Raw genomic sequence first — 26,788 nt, 5'->3', positions numbered from 1 at the left:
TTCCATTAACTTTACAGCAACACTTTGGCAAATAGTTGTGGCACAGGGATTCGTTCCTCCACAAGTGACCCTAGCAGAAAGCCTCTGGATAGCAGAGTCTTGAATGCAGTAAAATGTGAGTTGTAAATGATTTATCCTCATCAAAGATGAACTGTATATATATATATATATATACCTATATATATATATATATATATATATATATATATATACCTGAAGTTGTAGAATAATCGGTAAGAATGTATGTACTGTTTGTGGTAGGATTTTGCAGACAAATTTGATGTTGTGAAGGTTTTTGAGGTATTGTCATTCTGTTTTCTCCTTTTCCAAGAGAAAACCTCAAATAGATCACAGTTTAATTCTTTTTCCCTCTTTCAAGGTATTGCTAACCAATGGCCCATCCCCCAGGCCCCGAACTGAGTGGCTTGCTAGGCCATTTGAGGATAGTTAAGAGTCAACCGTGTTGCAGTGAAGTCGCATGAAGGCCAGAACAGAAAAGGATGGTAGATTTCCTTTCCTAAATTATATCTGTGAAGTTGATTTTGGTTTTTGTAAAGTTAATCATTTTCATGATTAGCCATTATTGAAACCAGCTTTCAATTCCAGATTTTCAGTTGAATTCAAATTCCCCCAGTTTTTGTGGTGGAATATGAATCATGTTCTTGAGTACTAGCCTGGGCCCCTCAATTGTTAGTCTAGCAATTACTGCTTGTACCCTTTTTTCTGTAGTAAACAGTAACTAGACACTGTCTCCCAAACCAATGACCTTTACCTGTAAAAGACAAGGCCTGCAGATGCATGGGTACCACCATCTCCATGTTCCTCTGCAAACCACACACCATCCTGACTATAAAGTAAATTGTCATTTCTTCATAGTAGTTGAATTGAAATCTGGGAAGTTCCTTTTCCTACACTCCACATACTGTATTAGTATAAGAACATAGCTCATCACTGCACCTCTAGGGTAATCGGGCTGAGCAAAGAATGCTCACCTGGCCAGCAACATCCACATCCCATGACAAATTTTTTAAAAATCCCATAAACAAATTTGGAGGGGGGTTTGTAAATGTAAAGAAGATTGCAGTGGCTGTGAAGGGTGAAGTCTGGGGAGAAATTTTAAACATTAGACTAATGTTTTTAAATTTGAAGAAACAGGGAACATGAATCCAATGTTGGCCAGGCAGGATTTCATAGTAGAACATAGAACAGTACAGCACAGAACAGGCCCTTCAGCCCACAATGTTGTGCCGACCATTGATCCTCATGTATGCACCCTCAAATTTCTGTGACCATATGCGTGTCCAGCAGTCTCTTAAATGACCCCAATGACCTTGCTTCCACAACTGCTGCTGGCAACGCATTCCATGCTCTCTCAACTCTCTGTGTAAAGAACCCGCCTCTGACATCCCCTCTATACTTTCCACCAACCAGCTTAAAACTATGACCCCTCGTGCTAGCCATTTCTGCCCTGGGAAAAGTAGTGATTGAAAAATAGAATTTTGATTGATCTGGTCAGGATGTGGGTAACAGACTTTTAGATGAGCTGAGTTTATGGTGAGTAGGGTATGGGTATTTGGCAGGACAGTGTTGTAACCCTGGGACTGACTAAAATTAGGGTAATTCTTGCATATCTACTGTGGCTACCATCTCCACTAGGAGAAAGTCCCTTAAAAAGGATGCCATTGCCATTCAGTGGAAAAAATAATTTTAATATATATTAACTATTATACTGGAATTTGAATCCAGTGCACTAGAAATTCTCCTTGTGGGAGTAATGAGTTCAGTTTGTTTGAATGTAATACTGTTAGCAGAAAATGCTTAAGTATGGAATGGTAACATCCGATCAGAAAATACTCTGACAGAAGTCAGGAATGAAATATTACAATGTGCCAGTTCCCAACAAACACAATTTGTGATTGTTTTTGTTTGTTTTTTAGATAAAAAAAATCGCATCTCTCTCCTGAATCATAATTTGGCCTTTTAAACAGTAGTGAATGCTGCTGGTTTTGTCTTTCTTCGTTCTGTTGTTCATTCTATTGTTGCAGTGAGGTCAGAATGCTGAGCTAGCAAATTCTGCATTGCAGAGCAACTGGAATAGCATGCAGGATAAGAAAGTACACAGATTTAAAAGTAATTGGAAGTTTCTTGCTAATGTGAGTGGTTATGTATGTACAGTGATAGGAACAGGAGTAGACCATTCAGCCTCTCACCTGTTCTGCCATTTAGTGAGATAATGTCTGATCCATGGTCCAATCAATAAACCTGCCTTTTGCCCATATCCCTTAATAACTGTGCTTGGGAAGAAAAAATCTGATTTAAAATTAACTGAGCATCAACTGCCATTTATGGAAAAGTCACAAATCTCCACCACCTTTTGTGTGTAGAAATGCTTCCTGACTTCTCTCCCGAACAGTCTGGCTGTAATTTGTAGATTTATGCCCCTTAGTCTGGCATCTCCAACCAGTGGAAAATGAACAGTTGTGGTACCAAGGTTATTGTGGTACCTTTTGTGCCTGCCCCGAAGTGGAAGTCTTTGAAATGTTTTGATCTGCGTCAACTGAAGCTTCATTCATAGCACAGCCACATCTGAACCATAAAGTTCTGCATTCTAGTCGTATCACTCTAGGGCTTGAGTACAAGAATCAAGGCTAATGCTCCAGTGTAGTGGTGAGGGCACACTGCAGTATCGTAAGTGTCTTCTTTCAGATGAGACATTAATCTCAGTATCAGTCTGCCTGTTTGGTCAGTATAGAAGATCCTGTGACAATGTTTTGAAGAGGAGTGCAAGGTTATCCCTGGTGTCTTTATCCATGTGTACTGTTGTACCTCAGTCACAATCATAATGCTGTTTGTGGGAGTTTGCTTATGCACAAATTAGCTGCTTTCTTTCCTACATTACAATAGAGATTGTCTTTCAAAGAGTATTGTCAGCCATGAGGAGGTTTTCATGAAGTGTTATATAAAGGCAAGGTCTTAGCTTTATGATGGAATATGATGTGGGAAAATGCGAAGTTGTTCTTTGACAGGAGGATAAAACAGTAGAGTATTACATAAAGGTACACAACTGCAAATATCTGTATGTTCTAATGTCTGATTCACAAAATGTTTGGTACTGTACAATTCAAGGTGGTTATTGGGATGCTTTCCTTTTTTATTATGAGTGGAATTGAAATTATATAAGGAACAATGCAAATTCATAGAGAGTTCAAAGGAGGTTTACCAGATTGACACCTAGAGTGAGTGGCCAGAGATAACAAGGTGTAGAGCTGGATGAACACAGCAAGACAAGCAGCATCATAGGAGCAGGAAAGCTGATGTTTCGGGCCTAGACCTGTCTTGAGAAAATATTGGACAGGCTAGGCTTGTTCCACTGGAATTTAGAGTGAGGGTTGAATTGATTGAAGTGTCTAATGTTCTGAATTGGCCTTGACAAAGTAGAAATGGAAAGGAAGTTTCTAGTGAGTCAGTTAATAACTAGGAAGCGTTGCTTTAAAGCAAAGTGTCGTTCTTTTAGGACCAAGATGGGGAATTATTTTCTCTAAAAGTAGTATGTTCTTGAAATTTTCTGCCATGGAAGTGGGGCCTTTAAATGTTTTTAAGGCAGATGTATGTGAATCCTAGTTTAGTAGGGAAATCAAACGTTATTAAAGGCAGATAGAATTTAAAATTCAAAACACAAACAGAAAAGTCATGATATTACTGAATGGTGAACCAACCTTAAGGGTGACTTTGCCTATTTTACATTTTCGTATTTATCGAGCATTTTAGACTGAAATTCCTTTACCAGCTGAGAACATTAGTTCATCTGTGTTCAAAGGATGTGTGTTCAAATCCCTTCTCACAAATTTGTCTTATAATTCAGCATTGTACTGAGGGAGTGCTGCACTGTTTAAGCAGTTGTCTTTCAAATGACATGGTAAAATGAGGCTCCTATCTTCCTCACCAGTTGGACAGGTCACTATTTCAAATAATTTCTCTCCGGTGTCCTGAACTATAGTTATCCCTCAACCAACATCATTGAAGCAGATTATCTGATTTTTGCAATATTTCTATTTGTAGTATTGTGTGCAAATTGACTGCTGCATTTCCTATACTTTTTATATTTGAAAACTGCATTTTTGAAATGTATTTTATTGATTGTGAACCTTAGAATGTTTTGCATTGCAAAAAGTATAATTATAAGTTAAAATTTTTCTTTGTGTTTTCACAAGGAATTGAAGCATCATTTGCATAAATCACCAGGTGACATTGGTTATTTAATCATAACTTTTGATTCCTGTGAGCTTTAGTGCTCGACGTTTTGTTAAATGCAACAGGTTCTCTGTGGTGGAATAACAGATTATACTATTTTGCTCAGTGCTTAATTTTTGCTTTCATCTGCTTTTACAGTATATTGTCAGAATTTCGCTCCCAACTTCAAAGAAAGCGAGATGAATGTGATTGCAGCTGACATGTGTACTAATGCTCGACGGGTTCGCAAGCGTTGGCTTCCCAAGATCAAATCTATGCTGCCTGATGGGATGGAAGTATATCGCACTGTTATTGGAGATGCAAGCGGTGGAAGCAGCTTGGACCCGGAACTCTATGGAACTGGCTCAACATTTGAGCAAAGTAGTCAAACTGAGAAGAGAAATGATTCTGGGACTGTACTTGGAGAAAGATCAAACCCTGTGAACATAGACGTGGAGTCCCCCAAATCTGAGCAGTCATGTGAACAGAATGAAATGGTGGAGTCAGTAATAAGAGAAGCTGCTGGCGCTAATATTTTGGGCCCAGACACACCCAACACAGCCCACACTTTTGATCAAGAGGACACTTCCTCTAACAATAGATCTGAAACACCCATGAGGAAACTGGATGGAACGTATGCAGGGACCTTGTGAAGATTTCCACTGTGGTCAAAAGGAAGCGCATCTTGTTATTTGAAATGGCTTGCATGCATACTAACCCTCTCAACATTTGGCAGTGTTATTTAAGCCACTGACCTGTACCTGTTGCCTGAAGAAGTAACTTTTATTCCATCTGTATACGGTATGCCGTGAAGAAATGAAGACGCCTTTATAACACTGAAACAGATCTTTACAGTTCAACTGTCTTGATGAGAAGACAACAGAATTTGCAGTCTCTCTGCCCTTTGAAAGGCCCAAATGAGGAGCAACTGGAGTAATTTGGAAGTTGCCTTTCAACTGGTAAACAGTGTCCAGATCATTTTAGCACTGTTGGTCCATTAACAAACTCTCTTAAAATGGAACTGACTGACACATAGAAAAACACACTAACTGGTGAAAAATGGGATTGAAAAGTGTATAATTTTTAGAGAAAACAAAATTATGTTCTCATCCTTGTCAACCTGGACATCAGTTCTCTCTCCTCATATCGCCATGGCCAAGTAAACTGCTCCAATGTGTGATCGCTTATCTAGGTAGAATTTGATATTTAGAATAATCTGACATTTTTTCAGACATGTATAAATATAAAAACTGATGTCATAAGTGATTATGACGCAAGAACTTGTCTTTCAGCTGGTAAGAAGTCTTGAAAGTGTTCTGCTCATGTATGCTGGGAATGTTTTGGGCATTTTACAGGTCAGAGGGCAGCAGTTTCAGGAAAGCAGCTTGGACTTTAAACTTACCCTGGTTTGATGACGTAAGAAGTATTTAATGCGGTGATGGGGGGGTTAAGGTGAGAAAGGTTCAATCAAAATCTTAAAATGAGTGAAGAATGTGTGACCAAGGGTGTTTGCATGCTGTGACTAGACTGATCATGCTTAAGATGTAGATTATCATAAAATATTTCATAGATTGTAAACATGCAAAACCATGTGCCTTAGATATTTGATTTACTCCCTCTTTGGAAAACAAAAATCCCATCCTATTTGAGCTGATTTATTTTTGTGAATGTGTAAAAGAGTACCCATAGTATTTAAGTGACTTAACAGTATTTATGTATAATACAGATTTGTTCACTATTATGTGAATTTTCCAAATAGTTCCTACTTTGTTTGATCAGCACTGCTATAAAAACAGTGCTGTTAATAAGACTGTTAGCTAAATGCACTTTGCAGAAAATATTATTTTTGTTTTTCTTCTGACCAAACTGATCATTCCCTTGACCGATTTTAAGTCATTTTTAAATAGAAGTCAAAAGTGCCATTCAACAGCTTGGCCGTATAACCTTTGCAGCTTGAACATTTTGAGATACACTGTAACGATGCACTTTATCGTACATGCTAGAAGGTTATAAAATAATTCAGATCAATTGGGGGTCCTCTGATTATAGTTAATATTTTCCTACATTTTATTTTTAAAGAGGAGTTGCCAAGTTGATTAAACAGTAACTTGACTTCTATCTGCATTACTAAAATAGGAATACTTCCTTAGAGTGAATAACAGTGATATCATTGTCTGAAATACACCTCCAGAATGCTGACTCTTCTGCCATTGGTACGTTGTCCTGCGATTATTCTATCTCTTTCCAATTCATGTGCTGGTTACTGAATAAAATCATGGAATGTATAATTTTCCTTCGCCCTATTCCTTTCTGTAGTAGATTCAAAATTAATTTTTTTCCCTACATGTAGTCAGAGCTTGTTTCCTTTATTTTAAAGAAAAGCTGCCTATTTTAACGCTGGGGTGATCTGTCCTTATTATTTAATCTGCAAAAACTTCTGTTCGGAAGGTAAATGGTTAGCTATTGATACTTATGCTGCCCATGTTTGCTGCCTCTGTTCGGGACTCGATAGCTATGATCAAACTAAAATACATTTCAAGCCTGACTCGTATTTTTATGGCTTCCTTGGGGATTTCTGTTTGCAGGACTTAGTGCATTTTCTTGTGCTGTTGTCCCAAAGCTACCTCATTAACAATCCACCCTGCACCATGCCACATCTCGTGCCTGATGCTAGCTTCCACTTGCTGTAGCAGAAGAACTCACCACTGGCCAAATATCCTGGAATAGACTAGCATCCGTGGTGCCATCTTATAACCCTGGCCAAAACGAGTCACACACTGGCACTATGGAGCTGTACGTCATCAGCCACGAACCCACACTGTTCATGGCATGTGGCTGATAGTTGCTTGTACAACTCTCCTCTGACTCAAGCCACACAACTTGCTCGTTCTCAGCAACATCTCATCTTACTGCCCTGTCAAAATCACTGCTACTGTGTCCCCAAAAGCTCACTGAAAATTAGCGTTTCTTCATTGTCCAGTATCAGACCATCACATGACAGCAGCAATCGAACAATATCAAAGGTTATCTTCTGCTTACCATCAACGGAAGCAAACTCTAAATGAACAGGCAGCCTTTTACCCCCAAAATACAAATGATTGCTTGCATGTTGACCAACAACTATTTTGGTCAATGATTGTTAGATACACTTAGCCCTCGACTACTAAACTTGTGTCTGCAGTTCCCATTATCTCAGTCCATTCCTGTCTGGCTCAACACAGCTGACCTCTGTCATGCGCAAGGTGAGCCTCCACCTGCTAATTGTCCTTCTCCTCCTCCAAAGAAAGCTGCTCCCATTTTCCCAGCTCCTCAACGTTACAAATGTCCCCACTTTTCCTGCTCCAAATGTGCATAGCACAGCATGCTAGGATGATGGAATGCGCATTCTCCAAAGTAGACTTCAGCCCTTTCACCCTTGCCCCAAAGCTTGTCCCAACAACAGAAATGTGTTATCAGCAGCTTTGGCCGCCACATCCGTAGTTGAAGCAAAGGTGGGATTTTAACTGTGCTCTGCATCAATCGAAGTATTCCAAAAAAGGGACATTCGTCACGTTTGCAGTGAGTAACCCAGTAACCAGGCTGTTAAGGTATATGGGCATTCAAACATGGCAGGAACATGAAAATGTTACAGGCTATAGGAGTCCTGGATGCTACCAGGGTATTGGGTGTGCTTCAAGAACTGGTAATGGTGATCACTGATCACTTGCAGATTAATAGATGAGATTCTGTTCCTATTGATGAAGTGCACTGCGTTATGAAATGGCCGTTTCAGTGCATCATGTGTGCAGTCAGTGGTGCCTGCACCTGGGCTAAGCTAGCCAAGCTGCCAAATCCTGCCTGTGCTTTAGCACTGACATTGTTATGGGGGAAATAAAATGAACCAGTGCAATCTTGGCATTGAACATTTCTTGATGCATATGTATGTGAACAATAGAGTGATTACATACAGGACTCCTGTGGCTCTCTGGAAGGAGCCAGTCATACAGAAGTTCACTGCAGTTGTCGTTCTTCACAATCATCAAGAGAGCACAGCTCCCACCCCAACCCACTCCTTCAGTTTTCACTATCTGACACTGTTCAGTAACAGTACCCTGGGCTGTCCAGTGTCTATGTTGACACTGTCCGCACTTGTCCCAAAGAATTGGTTTTGAGAATGAAAGACACCGGCCCTCTTGTGTTCTCAATGCACGTTAAGAATCCTGCAGCTGAGACATCTACCTGTGGTGCAGACTCATCACCCTCTGCTGTGGCTTGCTGCTGCTTCTAGGGTGGCTGTTGCATCTGCCTTTCCTCTATCTGTGTTTGGCATTGTAGCAGGACAACCACTGTGACAAGCATACTATCTGTGGCTGGATTCATCACCATTGCTGGCACTGACCTGTGTTGGCATATTAGGAGCAGCTTAAGCTGTTAGCTCTGAAAAGAGTCAATTGCTGGCATACCCTACAAATGATAGCTGCCCGCATTCCTCCATACAAAACGGCAGTGCAGTGCCTGGATGAGGAGGGCCATATACCGATTTATCGCAGCTCTTTGAGATAGACACTTGCTTGGTTGAGGAACTCCACTGGCTGAGTGACAAATACACAGCAGTATAGTGGGAATGCTCCATGACTTCTGAATTCTTCCCATTCCAGTCCCATATCAACTGGAAGTTAAGACTGCATGCAAAATCCTGTCATAACACTTAGTGCAGATGGAGAGGAATTGTTACCTGCCAAATGGCTTCCTTAAGTTGCACAAGAATTGTTTTTTGTCTGTGACCCATATCAGCCTCTAAGTCAGTTTCGATTTACTCCATTGGAATATCTGCCCCTTCGAGGCCCAGTGGCATGGTGGATGTCGCTTGTGACTAGCATTTGTTCTATATATGCACTGTATGCAAATCCCACGCACAATGATACCATTATAAATGATATGAAGCTGCAATCTGCAAGAGCATAATTGATGCAATTACCCCTTCAGTGACCTTCCTCCAAGTTGACACAGACTCTGCCCATGCTAGGTGTTGTCTTTAGTATTTTCCAGGTGCAGATCACTTCTGCTATTTGGAAGGTGGTGATAACAAGCTCATAGTGGATACCCTCACCACCAGGTTCGGCCTGGTGTTGTCAGGTATACCCCCACAATAGAACTTCCAGGCATTGTTTTATCTTGCAACACCTTGTCACTCTGTTTCTAGTGATTCTGTTCTTTCATTCATACATGTGAATACACCCTGCCCCATGTGGATATCTACCACATTGGACTCTGTCTGCAGTTTTTCCTTGTGTCTCCTTGGCCGCCATGTTACATTTTGATGCCCACTGTGGTGGTGTCTGCCCCCTCCATGTAGGCCATGGTGGCAATTACTGCATATCACCACCAACACTGCACCTATAATCTTCCATTCTGTACCAGCTAACACCTTATACCTCAGGCTTCCACTCCCCTACCATGCTTGTCCCCGTCTTCAGTTCATGTCCCGGTCCAGCCTGAGTTTGGTGCTTTTCCTTGCATGCAAAAATGTCTTTGGAACACCACACGGTGCAGCTTTAAAGTGGAAAAATCTACTGTAAAGCTGGGCTTGAGGGCTGTCAGATACCACTGCGTGTGTGGGGTGTGATCAGCCACTGCCCATGGGGTGAACCCTGAAATGTTCATGTCGTGTGTCCAAACTGGCTGGCTGGAGAAGCAACCAGAGTGCTGTCCTCTTTTTAGTTTCATCATGGCGTGTTATATGATAGTGAACTGCATATTAATGAGGCTAGATATGCAGTTAATGATGCTGAAGCAAGCAAAGTTCCCCGTTAATCGGCACCTCACCACTAACTATTGGGAATCTTGTCTCCATGCTTGGAATCCACTTGGAATATGCAGTTAGTTGCTCTTGACTCAAGGAAGACCTTGCTGAAATTTGCTCCTCTTCCAGGTAGTGGAGAGTAGCTTGTGTGCCTAATAGGCTCTGATAAAAATTTGGCCTTAAGATTTCTCATCCTCATTCTATTGTTTTAGAAGTTACTGAAGCCTCTAGTTCACTTCTCTCCCCAAGTTTATTCAGATTGGGAGCTGAGGAATCAGGAATGTATTGACACCTTCCTGTCCTGTTGCTGGTTCAGTTGTGTTGTCCAGTACTTTTGGTTCTCCTTGGTTTTGAATCTGAGTTGGTGGTCATCTTGTGAATCACCACAGCAGTATTTTGCCTGACTTACCATTTGATTGTGATGTGGCTCTATACTAAAGACAGTTTATCAGCGTAAAATGTTCTGCTGAAAAGTCAGTGCATAAATACAAATGTCTACCTTTGTTATTCTTGATACCGAGCTTCCATCCATTCAAGTAATTTGGAGAGGATAAACCAGAGGGAACAGTGTACATAACTGCGCTCTTAATTTAGGGATGAGGATGTTCAGCTTTTACCTGATTGAATTTCTTTACAGACTGACATGTTTTGAATAATTGGGACTAAAAATGGATTTTGTTGCATCCTGCACAATGGATCCCATGTAATTCCGATGCTATGTATTAATGGCACAAGAGGAAGCCACTTTTTCCGCCTTTCCTTGCAGGTATTATCCAGTTGCTATGGATGCCACTTCTAATAAAACATTAAAACCACAGGGTGACAGGATAAATCTTCCTGCATGTTTTACTTTAACTCTGTTTTAACTTATTGGCCGCTTCCTCCTTCCTCCACCCAAAAGAAAAGCAATTTGGTGATTACAATAACAAAATGACAGCACATTGCTTCAGTTATGTACTGACACACCTCTTGCTGTCCTATTTAAATGTTCTAGCAATGTTGTTCCTTTCTTCTTTCTCCTCCCTTCCTCCTGTGTATTCTCTTCAGCATCCTGCAGGTCATCTCACACCACTGTCCGAGCACATCAAATGCATGTTTCAGACAGTGGAATTGCTGACCTGATGAGGGCAGCCTAGTCCCCCTGAAACCACCAAGTATATTGTCAGAAGTTGTAATTTGTTGGGAATGTTTAATATTGAAGAAATTAAGCAAAATCTGGTTATATTCCCTTCAAAATGTTCATCAGTGCAGACACTGAATTTTTTAAAAATGATATTTTATTGCTTAGTATTTGCAAACCATGACATTGAATGCAATGGTAAAGGAATAACTTTCAATTGCAGGAGCAAGTCATTTGCAATTAAATAATCTCCAGTGCAAGTTCCAGTAACTACAAATTAAAATTACTACTTAATATGCTCTGTGGTAACGATGGGAGCAAGTGGCTGACTAGCACCTTATCTTAAACACTGGAAAATGTTAATTGGCTAGCCATAGGATCAACTGAGTGATTTTCAAATTTGTAGACACTAATTTGTCAAAAAAAAGTTGTTAATCTTTTTGTCTGAAAATGATTTTAGTTAGTTTTGAAGAATTTCACTACTGAAAAATGCAGTGATAACAAAAATATTGACCCGTTTCAGAGTTCTGAAAAAGACAAACTGCTATAGAGGAGATTTGTTTTTAGTTTGTTGTGGCTGTCTTTGTGCTGAGATTATTTTTGCTCTATAATTGCCCCCTTCAGGCTTAATTATTTCCAGAAATAATTTGAGAAACATTCAGTTAAGTTGTGAATTAACCCCTTTTGGACAAGGTTACTTTGTGAACATGCCTCCTTCTGGTTAAGGCAAGCAGATTTGTTTTATTGAAACTTTGGCAAGTGATCTGACTGAGGTGGTCGAGAGATGGCAGTTTATGCAGCCCATGTGTGCAAAAAAACCCCTGTAACAGAAGCACTGCTTGCCTTCAACGTTTGTGTTGTGCGTGCATTCAGTTGATTCATAATCAGTATATATGATCACTTCAAAATGTCATAGACAGGCAAATAATCAGTGAAGCTTAGACAACTTGAATTATAAGTTGTAGTTAAATCAGGAATTGTATTTTTAATATTTTTAATATTCCAGGCTATTATTCTGGTGTAGTTTTGTAATGTCAACCTTCACATGGGCAATTATATGAATGGTATCAATATGCTGATTATGAAAAGCGACCATTTGAACTGTGGTAGCTGCAATTGTAAGCTTAGCATCCTTTTGACATGAGGGTTTTAAAAGACTCTTGAATCCTTGAACTTTGAAAAGAACTAAAATAATTCTTCGTCACAATGCTCTTCGGTAAAATGTAGTGTGTACGTAAATTGCACTAGTCAGAGGTTGCTGTAATCAGGGATGAAATGTAAAATGGTAAGCTTCAAAGTTTAAAAAAATTCCTGACATGAAAGAGTTGAGGGGAAGAAGCTTAAAGGGACATCTTTGCAATTCCTGAAGACTTCACTGGAGGATGTCAGAAATTGGGAAATGTGGTGTGTGTCACCTGAATTATTGGAGTATCTAATGGTCAGGTAACCAGACCATTGAACATGTTGTTGAGAGATGTTTTCATGTTGTTACAGATTTGCAGGTTTTAAGTGCAGGATCCCTAAACTGTCCCTGTTTGTTTTCTGATTTCTTTAGTAGAATTCACAACTGGTAATTTTGTGGTTGTGACACACTTTCATATATGCACAAAGTTCTTTTCTCCCCCCCCCCCCCCCATGCAGTTGAGACACATTATGTTATATGTCTAATATTTTCAATCATTTATCAAATCCCTCCTTTGTCTGAAGAGGTGCTAACTTATTTTTAAGTCTTCTCTTCTGCTCAATATCAAGACGGATGCCAGCTACTTGTGTTTAATAAAAGTAGCTTTTCTTATTAAATTTAAATTACAAAATAAAGATGACTAATTGTTAATTAAATCCCCTGTATACAAGTTAGATATTAATCATAAAACGATTCTAAAACATTCTAATTTTGTAGGCCAGCAATTCTGGATAATGCTAACCAGTAAAATCTGGAGTCAGTTGCCTGCATTCCTCTTCATTTTCCAGCTGGCAACAGTTATGTTCCTGTTGGCAGGTGAGAACAGTTGTCAATATTGCGAATGAAAACTTGTGATAGTGTTTGATTCAACATTAAGGAATAAAGTCGGTTTTTACAAGAACTGGTAATTATCTTTCTCCTCTCCCAAAAATCCATAACTGGCTTGCTGATTTTGGCTCATTGATTTCTGATCATGTTCCTCACTGTTGGAATCCTTACTGTGAATGTTTGCAGCAGTCTCTGCATTTTGCTCTCAAGTATTGATCACAAATTTGTGACGTTTTCCTTTTAAACTTTTGTGCAGTGATTATTTTAACATTTCATTATTTTAAAAATGCAGTGTAGAAATGCTTTTGACTTCTAGAATGAGAATCTCAAATGTTATTGATTTGCAAATTTTGTAAGTACTGTAGATGTAAGAAAATAATTGGTGTTCCCTATCTGTAGTGGCGGAATGAAGGGGTTTGTTAAAACTGTTCCAAGAGTTGTACCATCTTGGTATGGAAGCTTGAAATTGTAACCCTGCATCTGCTTGAGACCCGGTTCTCAAATCCATCTCAACAGGGGAATTCACGAGAGGAACAAAGTGAAGAAATCTCTCTAGACCTGCTGAATAAACAGGACTTGGTATGGTTAGCACTTGAAATGTTGTGAAATGCAAGCGTTTACAGTTTAAGATTTTGTAATGTTTGGTTGGTTTGCTGTTGAATCACTTTATTTTTTTGTAATTTTTTTTTCTCCCTTCCTCCTCTTCCTGATCCTCCTGGCAGTTTATTCCTGTTGGGTTCAATTCTTTTCTGTGTTTGTAACAATTCCATATCTTCCCATGCAATGCTTCTTTCGATATGAGTCTGCATATTGAAGGCTGGCCAGCGTGGGAATGAAAGACCTCAACCCAATCCTTGTTCCTCCCTATAGAAAAATCATTTGTACCATTGAAGTGCAGAAGGCATTTTGGCTGATTTATTTATCTCTGTCTATTAACCTTCACAACTTGAAGCCAGGAACACTAAAGATAACATAAATGTTATGCCTGTGTTCAACCAACTTGGTTTAGACCAAATATCCAGCCTTCCTTCCCTACGTAATCTCCCAGGTTGAGCAATGGGAGAAATGGCATTGTGTAAAATAAATACTTCCAGAAAGCAAGTAATATCCTATATCTTCAAAAAAATCATGTTGAAAGCTGAATGCTTGAAGTCTGTGAGGGGATCCTTCGCAAAAGCTTGTTGAAGGAAAAACTGACAATTTGCAATCTTGCCATTGTTTGGATCAAGACAAAACTGAACTCTTTAAATACAAAGACTTTTGTCAAACCTCTCAAAACTGAAACAGGGCATTTATTATAATAAACCTAGAAATTTGATTTTGTGTCCCAGTCCATCTCAACAATCCAGTTGGAAAACCATCGACAATGAATAAGTCAGTTTATCTTCCACCTCATGTAATACAAACTACGCTCCAGATCTGTAGTAATAAGCCTATAGAAAAGCATATTCATCACACCAAAAACAAAATTACCTTAATTTTTTTTTCCAGAAATAAAAACGTACTTCTATGAGAGCACTTTGCACAGGCTTGCTTTGAGAGCATTTGTGTGTGTTCTTTGCACATTCTTGCTGTCCCCGCCTCCACATGCCACAGCAGTGGAAATCTCAAACTCACTGAGCAATACGACAGGAAATTTAATCTAAACTTTGCACCCAAGTTATGCATTTTAAGGTCACTTGTCACCTTTGACAGTCCAGGACTGAGGAAAGGTTGCAGTCAGGAATGCCATCTTTTGGATGAGATGTTAAACCAAAGCCCTTTCTTTTCTGAAGTGGCTAGACTTTGAAAGTACTTGATTGTAAAGGATTTTGGGGCATCTTGAGACCGTGAAAAGTGCTGAATAAATGCAAGTTCTTTTTTGTAGACTGCAACAAGGAAAGGCATTCCGTTTTGATTGAAAACGTTGACAGATACGTTTCTAAGCAATAATGCACATTCTTTTCCTTTGCTCTACCTTGCCTTTTTTGCATCTGTAAAGCAGAACAACCAAACACAAAATCACACTTTAACTGTGACACAACTGCAGAAACCATTCTGCATCAAAATAAATGTAAGACCTTGAACTTATCTTAACAAATTTTTCAAGATTTGAAAGAACGTTTCATATTCCTGAGCCCTTCTCTCAGCTACAGATGAAAAGGGTGAATTCAGTATGCAAAAAGGAGAATTTGTTGAGATTAGCCTGACCTGCTGCAGGTTTGTGAAAATGTGAGTTTTTATTTTTAAATGACGCTGTAAAATGTCTATGAGCCATTTCAACACATTTGCACCTTTTGAGTTCTATGAAAGATTGTATTGGTGGAGCTGCCTTACTGAAAATGGCACTGTTGGGACTGTTACCTCCAGCAAGATGACTGTTAAATTCTGGGACTGTTTCTAGACTTGGCCAAGATATAATGTGTTCAATAAAAGTAACACACTTCTACTGTTTTTAATGTCTGCTGTCGTGCTTTTAGTCTGTTCAGTGTTTTCTCCAATGTATGCGACTTTCTGTTACTGGATTTCTTATTACTGCAGTGAAGAAGTTTGACACCATCCAAGAAGACAGTCCTCCTTGATTAGCATCCCATGCAGCACCTTAAGCTGTTATTCACTCAGCCATTGGCCCAAAATGAGTGCAGTGCACACCAGTGACAAGTTGCACAGCAGCAACTTAGAACATAGAACATTACAGCACAGTACAGGCCCTTTGGCCCTCGATGTTGTGCCGACCTGTCATACCGATCTCAAGCCCATCTAACCTACACTATTCCATGTACGTCCATATGCTTGTCCAATGACGACTTAAATGTACCTAAAGTTGGCGAATCTACTACCGTTGCAGGCAAAGCATTCCATTCCCTTGCTACTCTCTGAGTAAAGAAACTACCTCTGACATCTGTCCTATATCTTTCACCCTTCAATTTAAAGCTATGCCCCCTCGTGCTCGCCGTCACCATCCTAGGAAAAGGCTCTCCCTATCCACCCTATCTAACCCTCTGATTATTTTATATCTTTCAATTAAGTCATCTCTCAACCTTCTTCTCTCGAATGAAAACAGCCTCAAGTCTCTCAGCCTTTCCTCGTAAGACCTTCCCTCCATACCAGGCAACATCCTAGTAAATCTCCTCTGCACCATTTCCAAAGCTTCCACATCCTTCTTAGAATGCGGTGACCAGAACTGTACACAATACTCCAAGTGCGGCCGCATCAGAGTTTTGTACAGCTTCACCATAACCTCTTGGTTCTGGAACTCGATCCCTCTATTAATAAAAGCTAAAACACTGTACGCCTTCTTAACAGCCCTGTCAACCTGGGTGGCAACTTTCAAGGATCTGTGTACATGGACACCGAGATCTCTCTGCTCATATACACTACCAAGAATCTTACCATTAGCCCTGTACTTTGCCTTCCGGTTATTTGTGTCAATATACACTTCCATAATATCAATATATTAGCATATGCTGCTAAATTTATGCGAACATTTCTACACAGTATGTGTGCATGTACATCAAAGTATATATGCAATCTAGTAAAATAAACTCATTTTTAAACTCCAGAGGAATGTCAAATATGATACAAATACCTGTCTGTTAAACTTGCCAAGGTTTCTGCGATAATCTTGTGAACACTCAATCTCTGGCATAGGGTATCAATTGCTTGGCTGCATCACCACCTGTAAATTCCCTTCCAACCGTGTAATCCACCGTAGGAAGGATGTGTTGGCCTTGGGAGTACAGCATAGTTTTACAAGAATGTTACCTGAACTTCAGAGGTTAAGTTATATGGACAGATTATAACATTTTGGCCTGTTTCCTCAACAATTTAGAAGGTTTGGGGTGATCTAATCAAAGTCTTCAAAATATTAACAGGAAAAGACAATTACATAAAGATAAATTATTTCCACTGGGAAACAAGGGGGCAGAGTCTGAGAATTAGGGCCAGACCGTTTGAGAGCTGTTACAAAGCACTTCCACAAACTATGATAGACGTTTGGAGCTCTTCCACAAATGACAGAGGATGCTCCATCAGCTTTAAATCTGAGACAGATTATTTTATGTTCAGCAAAGGTATTAAGGGATTTGGGCCAAGGGCAGGTATGTGGAGTTAGGCCACAGATCAGCCATAATCCAATTGAATGGTGGAACAGCCCTACAGTCTGAATGACCTACTGTTTTTGGATAATCCCATGTACCACCCTGACTTTATGAAGAAACAGCAATACATTTTCATCACTCTGTCAAGTATTTGGAGCTCTTCCCCTCATGGCTTGGGTTCTACAGTGGTACAAGAGACTGGCACGCAGCACCTTCTTGATGATATGTAATGGACAATAAATGCTGGGTTGGTATCCCATAAATGATAAAATTAGCGTGTAATTTATATCTTGATTTTTATAAAAGTGCTGTTATCTACATTTTCTCATTCATCTACGAGTGTTTAGAAACAGTTTTTTGTGACTTCTTATCCTTCAGAGTAATGCTACATTTCAAGCTGAGAAAGATTGGCAATGTGATAATAGAAGGATGTTCAATGGAGTCAGTGTCCCTATGTTTGAACCAGGAGGTCCAGGTTTAAGTCACACCTACTCCAGACATGTAAAATAGGATCTGCATGGATTGATCAGAAAATATTTGTTGACAAAGTGGACAATTCTGAGTCACAAGATTGAGAGTTCAAGCTCCACCCCAAAGACCTGAATGGAAAAGTGAGGCTGACCGTGCTAGAGGTAGTCTGCACTGCCGTAGATACTGTCATTGGACTAAGATATTGAACTGAGGATCTATTTGTCCTTAGAGCCATAAAAGATCCTGCAGCACTGGAAAAATGAGAGAGTTCTTATAGGTCCGATGGTCAAAAACAAATTATCAAGTAATTTTTATCACCTCGTCTGTGGCATCTAGTGTGTAAATCAACTGTTGTATTTCCTTACCAATTTCAACAACTTGGTAGCCAAGTAAATTTTCCAAACAGTTTTTCAGGCCCAAGATCAGAGGGTCTTGGGTAACATTTTATTGCACGATGACAAATGTCTGATTTGGGCTTAGGGAAATGGAAGTAAAGATCCTGTTCTTAACTAAATTGATTGTTCAAAGTAATACTGGTAAGTAACTAATAATCACGATCTGGTTGTCATTCCAAATCTGATCATTAATCTGACTAAATAACGGAATTTAAACACATGAATGTGTTTTATGCATTTATATTTAATGATTTGGAGGTGGATGCTGAGGGCAAAATGCCTATATTTACAGGTGATATTGCGCTAGGGAGAACTGAGGATGATGCTGAGCAACTTGATATTGATAAGTTGGCCGGGGGTTAGACATGTGGCAGATGAATTTTATTGCACAGGAATGTGGGAGAATGCATTTTGGTGGAAGAAACATGCCGAGGCAATGCAAGTTTAATGGTACAACTTTGAGGGGAGTACCAGGTGCAGAGGGATTTCAAAGTTCAAGTGTATTATTTTCTGTAGGTGGCCAGCCAAGTAGCAACAGTTGTTAAGAAAGCTTGCTTATAGGATCCTTGGATTTACCAATAGAGGTGTAAAGTATAAAAGCAGGGAAGTGATGTTACACCTCTACAAATCATTGGTCAGACCACTGTTGGAGTGTTGTGTTCAGTTCTGAGCACCTCATTTAAGGAAGCATGCTAAAAGCCTGGAGAGTGTTCAAAGGATATTTACTAGCATGATACTAGAATGGTATTTAGAGATTTTAGATACTGGGAAGTATTGGACAAATTGTGCTTTTCCTCCTTGCAGAAAAGATTGAGGTGAACTTACCGAGGTGTTCAAAACTATGAATGATTCCACTAGTTAATATGTCACTGGCTAGGGGATCCCGGGATTTGAGATTGTTAGCAAGAGAGCGAGGAGTGAGATGAGGAGAAACTACTTAATTCAGAGTTGTTAGGATTCAAAATGCACTGAGAATGGTGGAGGCAGACTCCAAAGGAGGTTTGAAATAGAACTGGATAGGTATTTGAAAGTCTCTGATGAAGGGTCTAGGCCCGAAACGTCAGCTTTTGTGCTCCTGAGATGCTGCTTGGCCTGCTGTGTTCATCCAGCTTCACACTTTATTATCCCATTATCACATGTATTTGAAAGTGATTAATTTAGAGGGCTGTGGAGATTGAGTACTGGGTAACCCCTGGAAGCCAGTAAAAACAATGATGGACCAAATGACTTTCAATCTGTACCGTAAAATTTTATGCTGGGTTTCTCCAGTGGTTCCTATTTTTATTTCGGATCCCCAACCTTTACAGTATTTTGCTGTTATCTTAAATATATTAAAATGTTATGAGCATTTCTGCCTCGATCATCCTTGCAGGTATGTTCTTTTTCTGTGTTTGGAAACAAACAGTATTATAATTGATTAAAATTTCCCTCTGTGTGAAAGTGTTGAGGCTGGTTACAAGTTTCCAACTAGAGATCAGATGGGAGATTTTCCTTTCTGGGCTGGTTTATTGTCTGGATAAATGGGAAAGGCTTTTTTTTAAAAAAAAAAGGCTGTACTGGAAATAGTTCAGTAAATCTCTAAAAGATTGCTTTATGTGCAACTTCAGGCCTTTCCAAAATGTTAATTCATCAATCACTTTCAAATGCTAACTACCCTAGAATATTCGATTTCTGCTGTTTTGAGCCTTTAAAAAAATTTCCTGCTTCATCTCGCGAAGTACATTTTAATGCTCTGTTTCCTTGAATTTGGAATCGGAGTCTTGGAATTGGCTTTAAGTACAGTGAAAAGTTTACAAGTTGCCACTTAGGCACCATCTCAGGTGGAAAGGTACCTGGGTACAGATTCTTACGTACTAATTTAATGTATGTTATTAAATTGGTTCTGTCCATCTTCTAAATCTTGATTTTTGTGTTATACTGGACCTTTCAGCAGTTGCATTTTATATCCTAATACAGGGATACCATTCCTCTGTTATAGTTCAGGTACTTGTGATTGGAGGTGCTACTTGGGAGTTTTAATTTACCATTGGAGCAATAATTTGCCGCAGGACTGTACAAAATAAAAATAGCTTCCAAAGAGAAGTTTGATGCCGATTCAAAATCAGTCATAACTGACGGTCAAATGTTTACTCGGACAATAGCACCTTGCATTAATGAAGCATTTTTAACATTGTCCTACATTATTTCGCAGGGATGTTATTAAGAAACATTTAAGACTTTGCAATAGTAAGAATTGCTGATGCTGGAGTCAGAGGTTAGTGTGGAGCAAGAAGAACACAGCAGGCCAGGCAAAAATTTTTTCTGAACAAGGCTCCCGACCCAAAACATCAGCTTTCCTGCTCCTCTGATGCTGCCTGGCCTGCTGTGTTCCTCCAGCTCCATGTTTTGTTATTTAAGACTTTGCCGTGTATGGAAAAAGAAGTGCCAGAACACTTGCCATGACGAGGGTCTGAAGGGTCCTCTTAATGACAAAGGGAGACAGGGAGAGAGTTCAAGTGCTAGGACCCTAAGCAGCTAAAGACCAATGGTTTCGGAATGTCCAGGAGGCCAGATTTGGAGAAACGCAATGATTTTGGAACGTTGTAAGGTGGAAAGAGGTTTCAGCAAGGGATGTCGAGTTCATGGAACGATTTGAAAATGAAAATGATAACTTTGAAATAGACATACTCAGACTGGGAGTCAGTGCGGGTCAAGGAACACGTGACAAATTGTCAGAATTTTGTGCAAATTAAGATACCAGCAACAGATCTGAAATACAAAAGAATCTGTGTATACTTGTTGGGACTGTTCAACTTAATGCATATGAAGTTTAACATTAGTTTTACATGGGACTCAGTTGGTAAGTGTTGGATTTTTAAGTGTTTAAGTATTTAAATAAGAGGTTAATTGTTCCTCAGACTCGACAACATGTTTTAGCAGGGCATTCAGGTACAGAATACAACAGGAATGAGCTTGCCTCATCTGATGGGTTCCAACCTACTCAAACCTCTCCCCTTAAGAAAACTTTTCCATCGCCAGGATTGACCTGATGAACCACCTTTTGGAGTACTTCCAATTCGAGTATATCTCCTTAGAAAAGGGAACCAAAACTGTTCAGTGTCCAGCTGTGGTCTGACTTATGCCTTGTATTGTTTTAGCAAGATCTTCCTCTTTTCTGTACTTCCTTCCCTTTTGAAATAAAGACCAACGTTCCAGGACCTTTCACTAGATAGAGACACAAGCAAGTTGGAATGACAAACGTGCTCTGAAATGCAGGCTTGGAGACCGCTTTGTGGAGTACCTACGTTCAGTTCATGACAAACGACAACACCTCCCAGTCGTGAACCACTTCAACTCCCCCTCTCACTCCTTGGACTACATGTCCATCCTGGGCCGCCTCCATTGCCAAAATGACATCACCCGAAGGCTGGAGGAACAGCACCTCATACTCCGCCTGCAGCCCATTGGTATCAATGTGGACTTTACAAGCTTCAAAATCTCCCCATCCATAACCCCAACCCAAGACCAGCCCATCTCATCCCCACTTCCTTGATCTGTCTGTCTTCCCTCCCACTTAGCCGCCCCTCCCCCATCACTGACCAACCCCCACCCCAACTCTCTACCTACACTCACCTGTACTGCCTTCAAACACACCACCTTGACCTGTCCGTCTTCTCTTCACTGATCTGCTCCTCTGTCCACCTTCTATCATCACCTTCTCCTCTCTCTTTATTTCAGAGCCCCCTCCCCCCATGTCTGAAGAACGGTCCAAACCTGAAATGTCAGCTTTACTGCTCCTCTGATACCACCTAGCCTGCTGTGTTCATCTACCTCTGCACCTTGTTATCTCAGATTCCAGCATTGGTAGATCCTACTGTCTCTGAAATGCATGTCGTTGTTGTCAAATTCCATGGAAGATTAGTGAGCTTTTGTGATTTCATTCCAAATTTGCCTCATTAACACCTGCTCCACTACTCTTGGCGACCCTTTGATCTGATGCCAGCTGGATTCTGCCAAGTACTATAGCCAGAAGAGCTTGTAACTGTCTGGATATCCCTGAATGGACCAATATCCCTGAATGGACCAATATCCCTGATGTTGACCCAACAAAGTATTGTTTGTCTGAAGTTGCCCTTCAGCAGGAGCATAAGAGGAAACCCATGGTGCTCGTGGCAAGTAAGTGAAGGGTCGACGCCTTGGATGTATACTATACCATTCTCTATGCCTGATCACTGTTCAACCACTAGGCCACAAAATTCAGCTGTCCCTAATCCTCATTGCATCTCAGAACTCTCTAAGCCACAGCTACTCTTTCCTAAATGCCCAGTGTAGGTCGTGATCTTATCATTGTTCATTGGTGAAGCAACTCTCACAGACAAGCTGTCAAGCGATGTGAAATATCCCCTGCTTTGCAAACACCCAAAGCAACAAAGTGAACAAAACAAGCTGTATTTCTCTGCCGGAGCATGAACATGTTTCTTGCAATTTGAGCAAAACTGCTTTATAGTTAATGATGCCCAGCTATCATTTACTTGGACTCTGTCCATAAAAGATAGGAGCAGAAGTAGACCATTTGACCCATCAAATCAGCTTTGTCATTCATTGGTTGACCTGTTAATTGTCAACTCCACTCTTCAGCCCTTTCCCCCCTTACTCTTAGTTCCCTTCCTAACTAAAAATCTGTCCATTTCAGCCTTGAATATATTTTATAACCTCAGCAGCCTCCTCCCATGAGGAATTCCACTGGTTCTCCACCTCAAAAATCCACCTCATCTGTCTGTAAGTGTGTGACTCCTTACTCTGAGATTATTCCTGCTAGTGCTAGACTGTCCCACAAAGGGAGACAACCTTTCTGCAAAAAAAACACACAAAATTTTGTTTGATTCATTAAGGTCACCTCTCATTCTTCTCAACTCCAATGAGTGCAAGTCCAATCTATCCAAACCTCTCCCTTTAAGAAATCTCTCCATACCTAGGACCAACCTAGTCAACCTTCTTTGGAGTGTCTCCAATCCCAGTATATCTTTCCTTCAAAAAGGAAACCAAAACTGTTCAGTTTCCAGCTGTAGTCTGACTTGTACCTTTGTATAGTTTGAGCAAAATCTCCCTTTCTTTTTCCCATACTTCCTTCTCTTTGAAATGAAGACCAAGATTCATTTTGTCCTTCCTTTTATCCACTTGGATGTTAGTTTTTTGAGTTTCATGCAACAAATCCTTCTGTACTGCACCATGTTGTAGTCTTTCTCCATATAAATAATATCCAGCTCTTCTCCTCTTACTGCCAAAGTGCATAGCCTCTCATTCTCCCATGTTATATTCAGTCCATCAAGATTTTTCCCATTCACTTAACCTTTACATATGCCTCTGAAGACTCCTTATGCAATTCTCACTACCTGCCTTCCCACCTATTCTGGTGGTGTTGGCAAACTTGGTGCTTGTACATTCACAGTGCCGGTGAAGGTCCTGAAGTTTGAAACTTAGCTCGACATCAGCCTGGTTCAGTGTGGCCATGAGAAAAACATTCCCCTCTCGGTGTGGTAATGATGAGTTTGTAAGTTCTTCCATTATTTCACTTGGCATCCTCTTTCCTTGTACTTTAATAAACTCTTAGGGGGTTTGGGGGTTGACCAGAGGAGTAGGATTGACTGGATTGCTCTGCTGAGGGCTGACGTGGGCGTAATTGCCTGAATGGCCACCTATTTCATAAATAGCTGATAGGTTCCCACACACAGAGTTCCATATCGATAGCTATGTTGCATCATCCAACTAAGTGTCCAGCTAAGTAATCTGACTGAAGTTAGAACTCTCTGCTGATTAAATGACATTGCAATCTTAAAGTTATTTTCAAATGGATTTATGTGTAGTGACTGCTGAGGTGCAATCTCCTCCAATTTGTCTCAAGCTCTGCCTTCATTTACTTATCACTCAAGAAAACTGTTCCAACAAGATAATTGTGTGGAATCTCAAATTGTAGAATTCGAGGGTTTGGATTTCCTTCAGCAACAATAGCTTTGGGCGTTAAGTGCCGACATGCATATGGATGACAAGGCACTGTCTCCTTTGCCTGCACTGAAAGCTTCCAGTGGACAGTTTCAACTGGTCATTCTGAAATGCAAGTGTGTTAGCAAACTGCAAAACACAGCCCAGAAATACCACTCAAACTGCAAGGTCAGTTTTGTAAGAAAAAGAAAGGTACTGCTTTCTGGGATGAGTTTAAGATCTGTTTTGAACAAATTGGTTAATTTGATCTCTAATGCAGTTTGTAAGCACTCTTCCTACACCAATATATCTCAAAGCACTTTACAGAAAGGCAATTGATGAGAAATAGACAGTGAACCAAACCAGGAAACATTGGGATAAGGGAATAGAAGGTTGAGAAAGAGGTGGGTGTTAAGAAGAGTCTTTAAAGTTGGAGAAAGGGGAGGAAGTCTAGAGCATTAGCCTGAGATGGTTAAAGGCATGTCAGTTGATTTTTGCAATGAAGGGATTGGGAGGGTTGTTTAAAGGAAATCCACATATATTGTTTACAATTGCAAGATCAGAATTAATAGTCTGTGTATTTAATCTGTTGATTGATTATTTCTTCAGAGATTAGGCCAGATTATATTCAGTCTAAATAACAAGATCCTGAAGTATCTGGGACTGGACGCCAAAGTACCTTGTCAGGATGGTATCCACTTTAGGAAGTTAGTACCTCTATCTGCTTGGACAGAGTGTTAATTGTCAATCCACAATAACCCTTGCAGTGGATACGGCCTGGTCACTGTTGGTATATGGGTGATATTAAGTCACTTTCAGAGATCTGTAGCCACAGGTTCGACACTGGGTTCTGTTTGACTGTAGTCCTGTGCAGAGCTGAAGAAAATGGCAAAATGCAGTTGGAGCCTCTTTACTGTTTGCTCTCATTTGAGACAATGAGGAAAAGTGTTGTGATGCAAAGTACAAACTAAACTTTATCAAAAAAAATGGAAGCCTTAAAATTGTGGGATTAAAACCTGTGAAAGCTGATGATACAAAAAAAAACCAAACTGCACATACAAAGGGCATATCAGAGCAATGATTTGCGTGTGAGACTTCAAAGTGGCACCAGCTAAACCTAAATCAGCACATCTCTTACATTTCCCATTATGTGCAAAGCACATTTGACTGGAATATTCGAGTCCAGCCAGATTAATTGTTAAAATGCAACTGGGTCTGAAGAAAATTTTCCAAAATATACTCTTATGCTACTTTGTTAGGCAATCTGGAACTCTAGTAAATATATGTTAGAAGGTACCAATGATAGCAATGAACTGTTGGGTAGAAAGAAATTAACTGGAGCCAAAATTGTGTTGCACTAGAATTGTACCTCCTGGATAAGATCGTTTTTTTTGGCATGGTAGAATGTGGTGCACAGATTAAGCCAGTGAGCCTCAACACCAAAATCTTGGATCTCTGTGTGGAAATCCATTCCAATTATTACAATTTACGAGCTCATAATCCAATTTCACTTTAGACATTTTAGCCTTTCTGTGAAGAAACCAGAAAAATTTTAACTGACCTTACAGTTTGTGATATTAAGGGGGCTCTTGCTGTGTGAAAACAGGCTGCCATGTTTCCTAAATTAGAAAATGGACTGCATTTCAGAAGTGCTTCATTGGCTTAAAGTGCTTTGAAAAACCTGAGGCCAAAAAATGTGCCAACTAAATGCAAGTATTTTTCTTTCAGTGCTTTCCTCAATTTAACAGCAGCTGCCTATTCTGTGCTAATTATGGAATTTCACAGGTGATTGGCAATGGCCGCGCATGATGTTTGACCTTATACAGCAAATAGCAGCAGAGGGTTCATTTGTACAAATGCTTGGAACATGCCTAAACCAATCTGATCCACAGCAATATACACATTTCCCATCAAGGATGGAAAGTATTATTCATTCACTGTGCCATTCACAAGGCCACAATTTATTACCCATCCTGAATTACCTTCTGTTGTATTGAACAAGATGCTTGTTAAACCCTTCCAGAAGAGTCAACCACATCACTGAGAGTTTAGAGAGACACAGATCCAGCTGGGTAAGGACTAGTTTAGTTTGGGATTATGGTCAGCAGGGGCTGTTTGGACTGACAGGTCTGTTTCTATGTTGTATGAATCTATGACAGCAATTACCTTCCTATTGCACATTAATGGAGTTGGGGTTTTTACAACAATCCAACTATTTCACTGGCCACCATTATTGATTCTGCCTTTTTAAAAAAATTCTGATCTACTTTAAACTCCCTTAATGCTGTGATGGAACTTAGTCCAACAATCTAGCAATGTAAACTTGAATCTCTACATTACTCAGAGTACACATGTTAAAATAACCACTATGATAATTTGCTCTTATGTTACTAGCTATGTCCTGATGCTCCCTTCTACCTTGGCAGAATAACTTGACAAAGAACCAAGAACTGTGAATGGGATCTACCTAGTTTTTACATTTCTTTATTGTCCTGCACTATAAATGTATCGACTCACTAAATGCAGCAGATGCATTTCAGCTCTATATTCCGGAGTAGGGCTAAAACATTTATATCAGTTTTCTTTGCGCTACAACCCATGTTCTTTACTGAATATGCTTCTAACACTCCAGTGTGGTTTTCAAAAGACTGATTAGGCACTTAGAACATCAAAGCTGAGAGAGGAAGAGCCAACTAGATATTCATTTAATATTCCAAGAACACAGAACCAACTGTTCTACTT

At 39.9% G+C, this 26,788-nt stretch overlaps 1 protein-coding gene across 6 annotated transcripts in view; it reads left to right on the top strand.

Moving 5' to 3' along the window:
• The window catches only part of LOC125465503 (nucleus accumbens-associated protein 2-like), a 96,221-nt gene extending 80,645 nt beyond the window's left edge, over window positions 1-15,576 (top strand). For all 6 annotated transcript variants that reach the window (XM_048559106.2, XM_048559107.2, XM_048559112.2 and 3 more), the window contains 2 exons: window positions 18-115; window positions 4,390-15,576. In XM_048559106.2, coding sequence (XP_048415063.1) covers window positions 18-115; window positions 4,390-4,883 — 592 coding nt within the window. In that variant the 3' untranslated portion in view covers window positions 4,884-15,576. The remainder of the gene's footprint in view (window positions 1-17; window positions 116-4,389) is intronic.
• Window positions 15,577-26,788: the final 11,212 nt, after the last annotated feature.

This window comes from Stegostoma tigrinum, chromosome 29 (assembly GCF_030684315.1).
Source record: "Stegostoma tigrinum isolate sSteTig4 chromosome 29, sSteTig4.hap1, whole genome shotgun sequence".
Lineage (NCBI taxonomy): Eukaryota > Metazoa > Chordata > Chondrichthyes > Orectolobiformes > Stegostomatidae > Stegostoma > Stegostoma tigrinum.
This window is presented reverse-complemented; position numbering and strand designations above follow the sequence as displayed.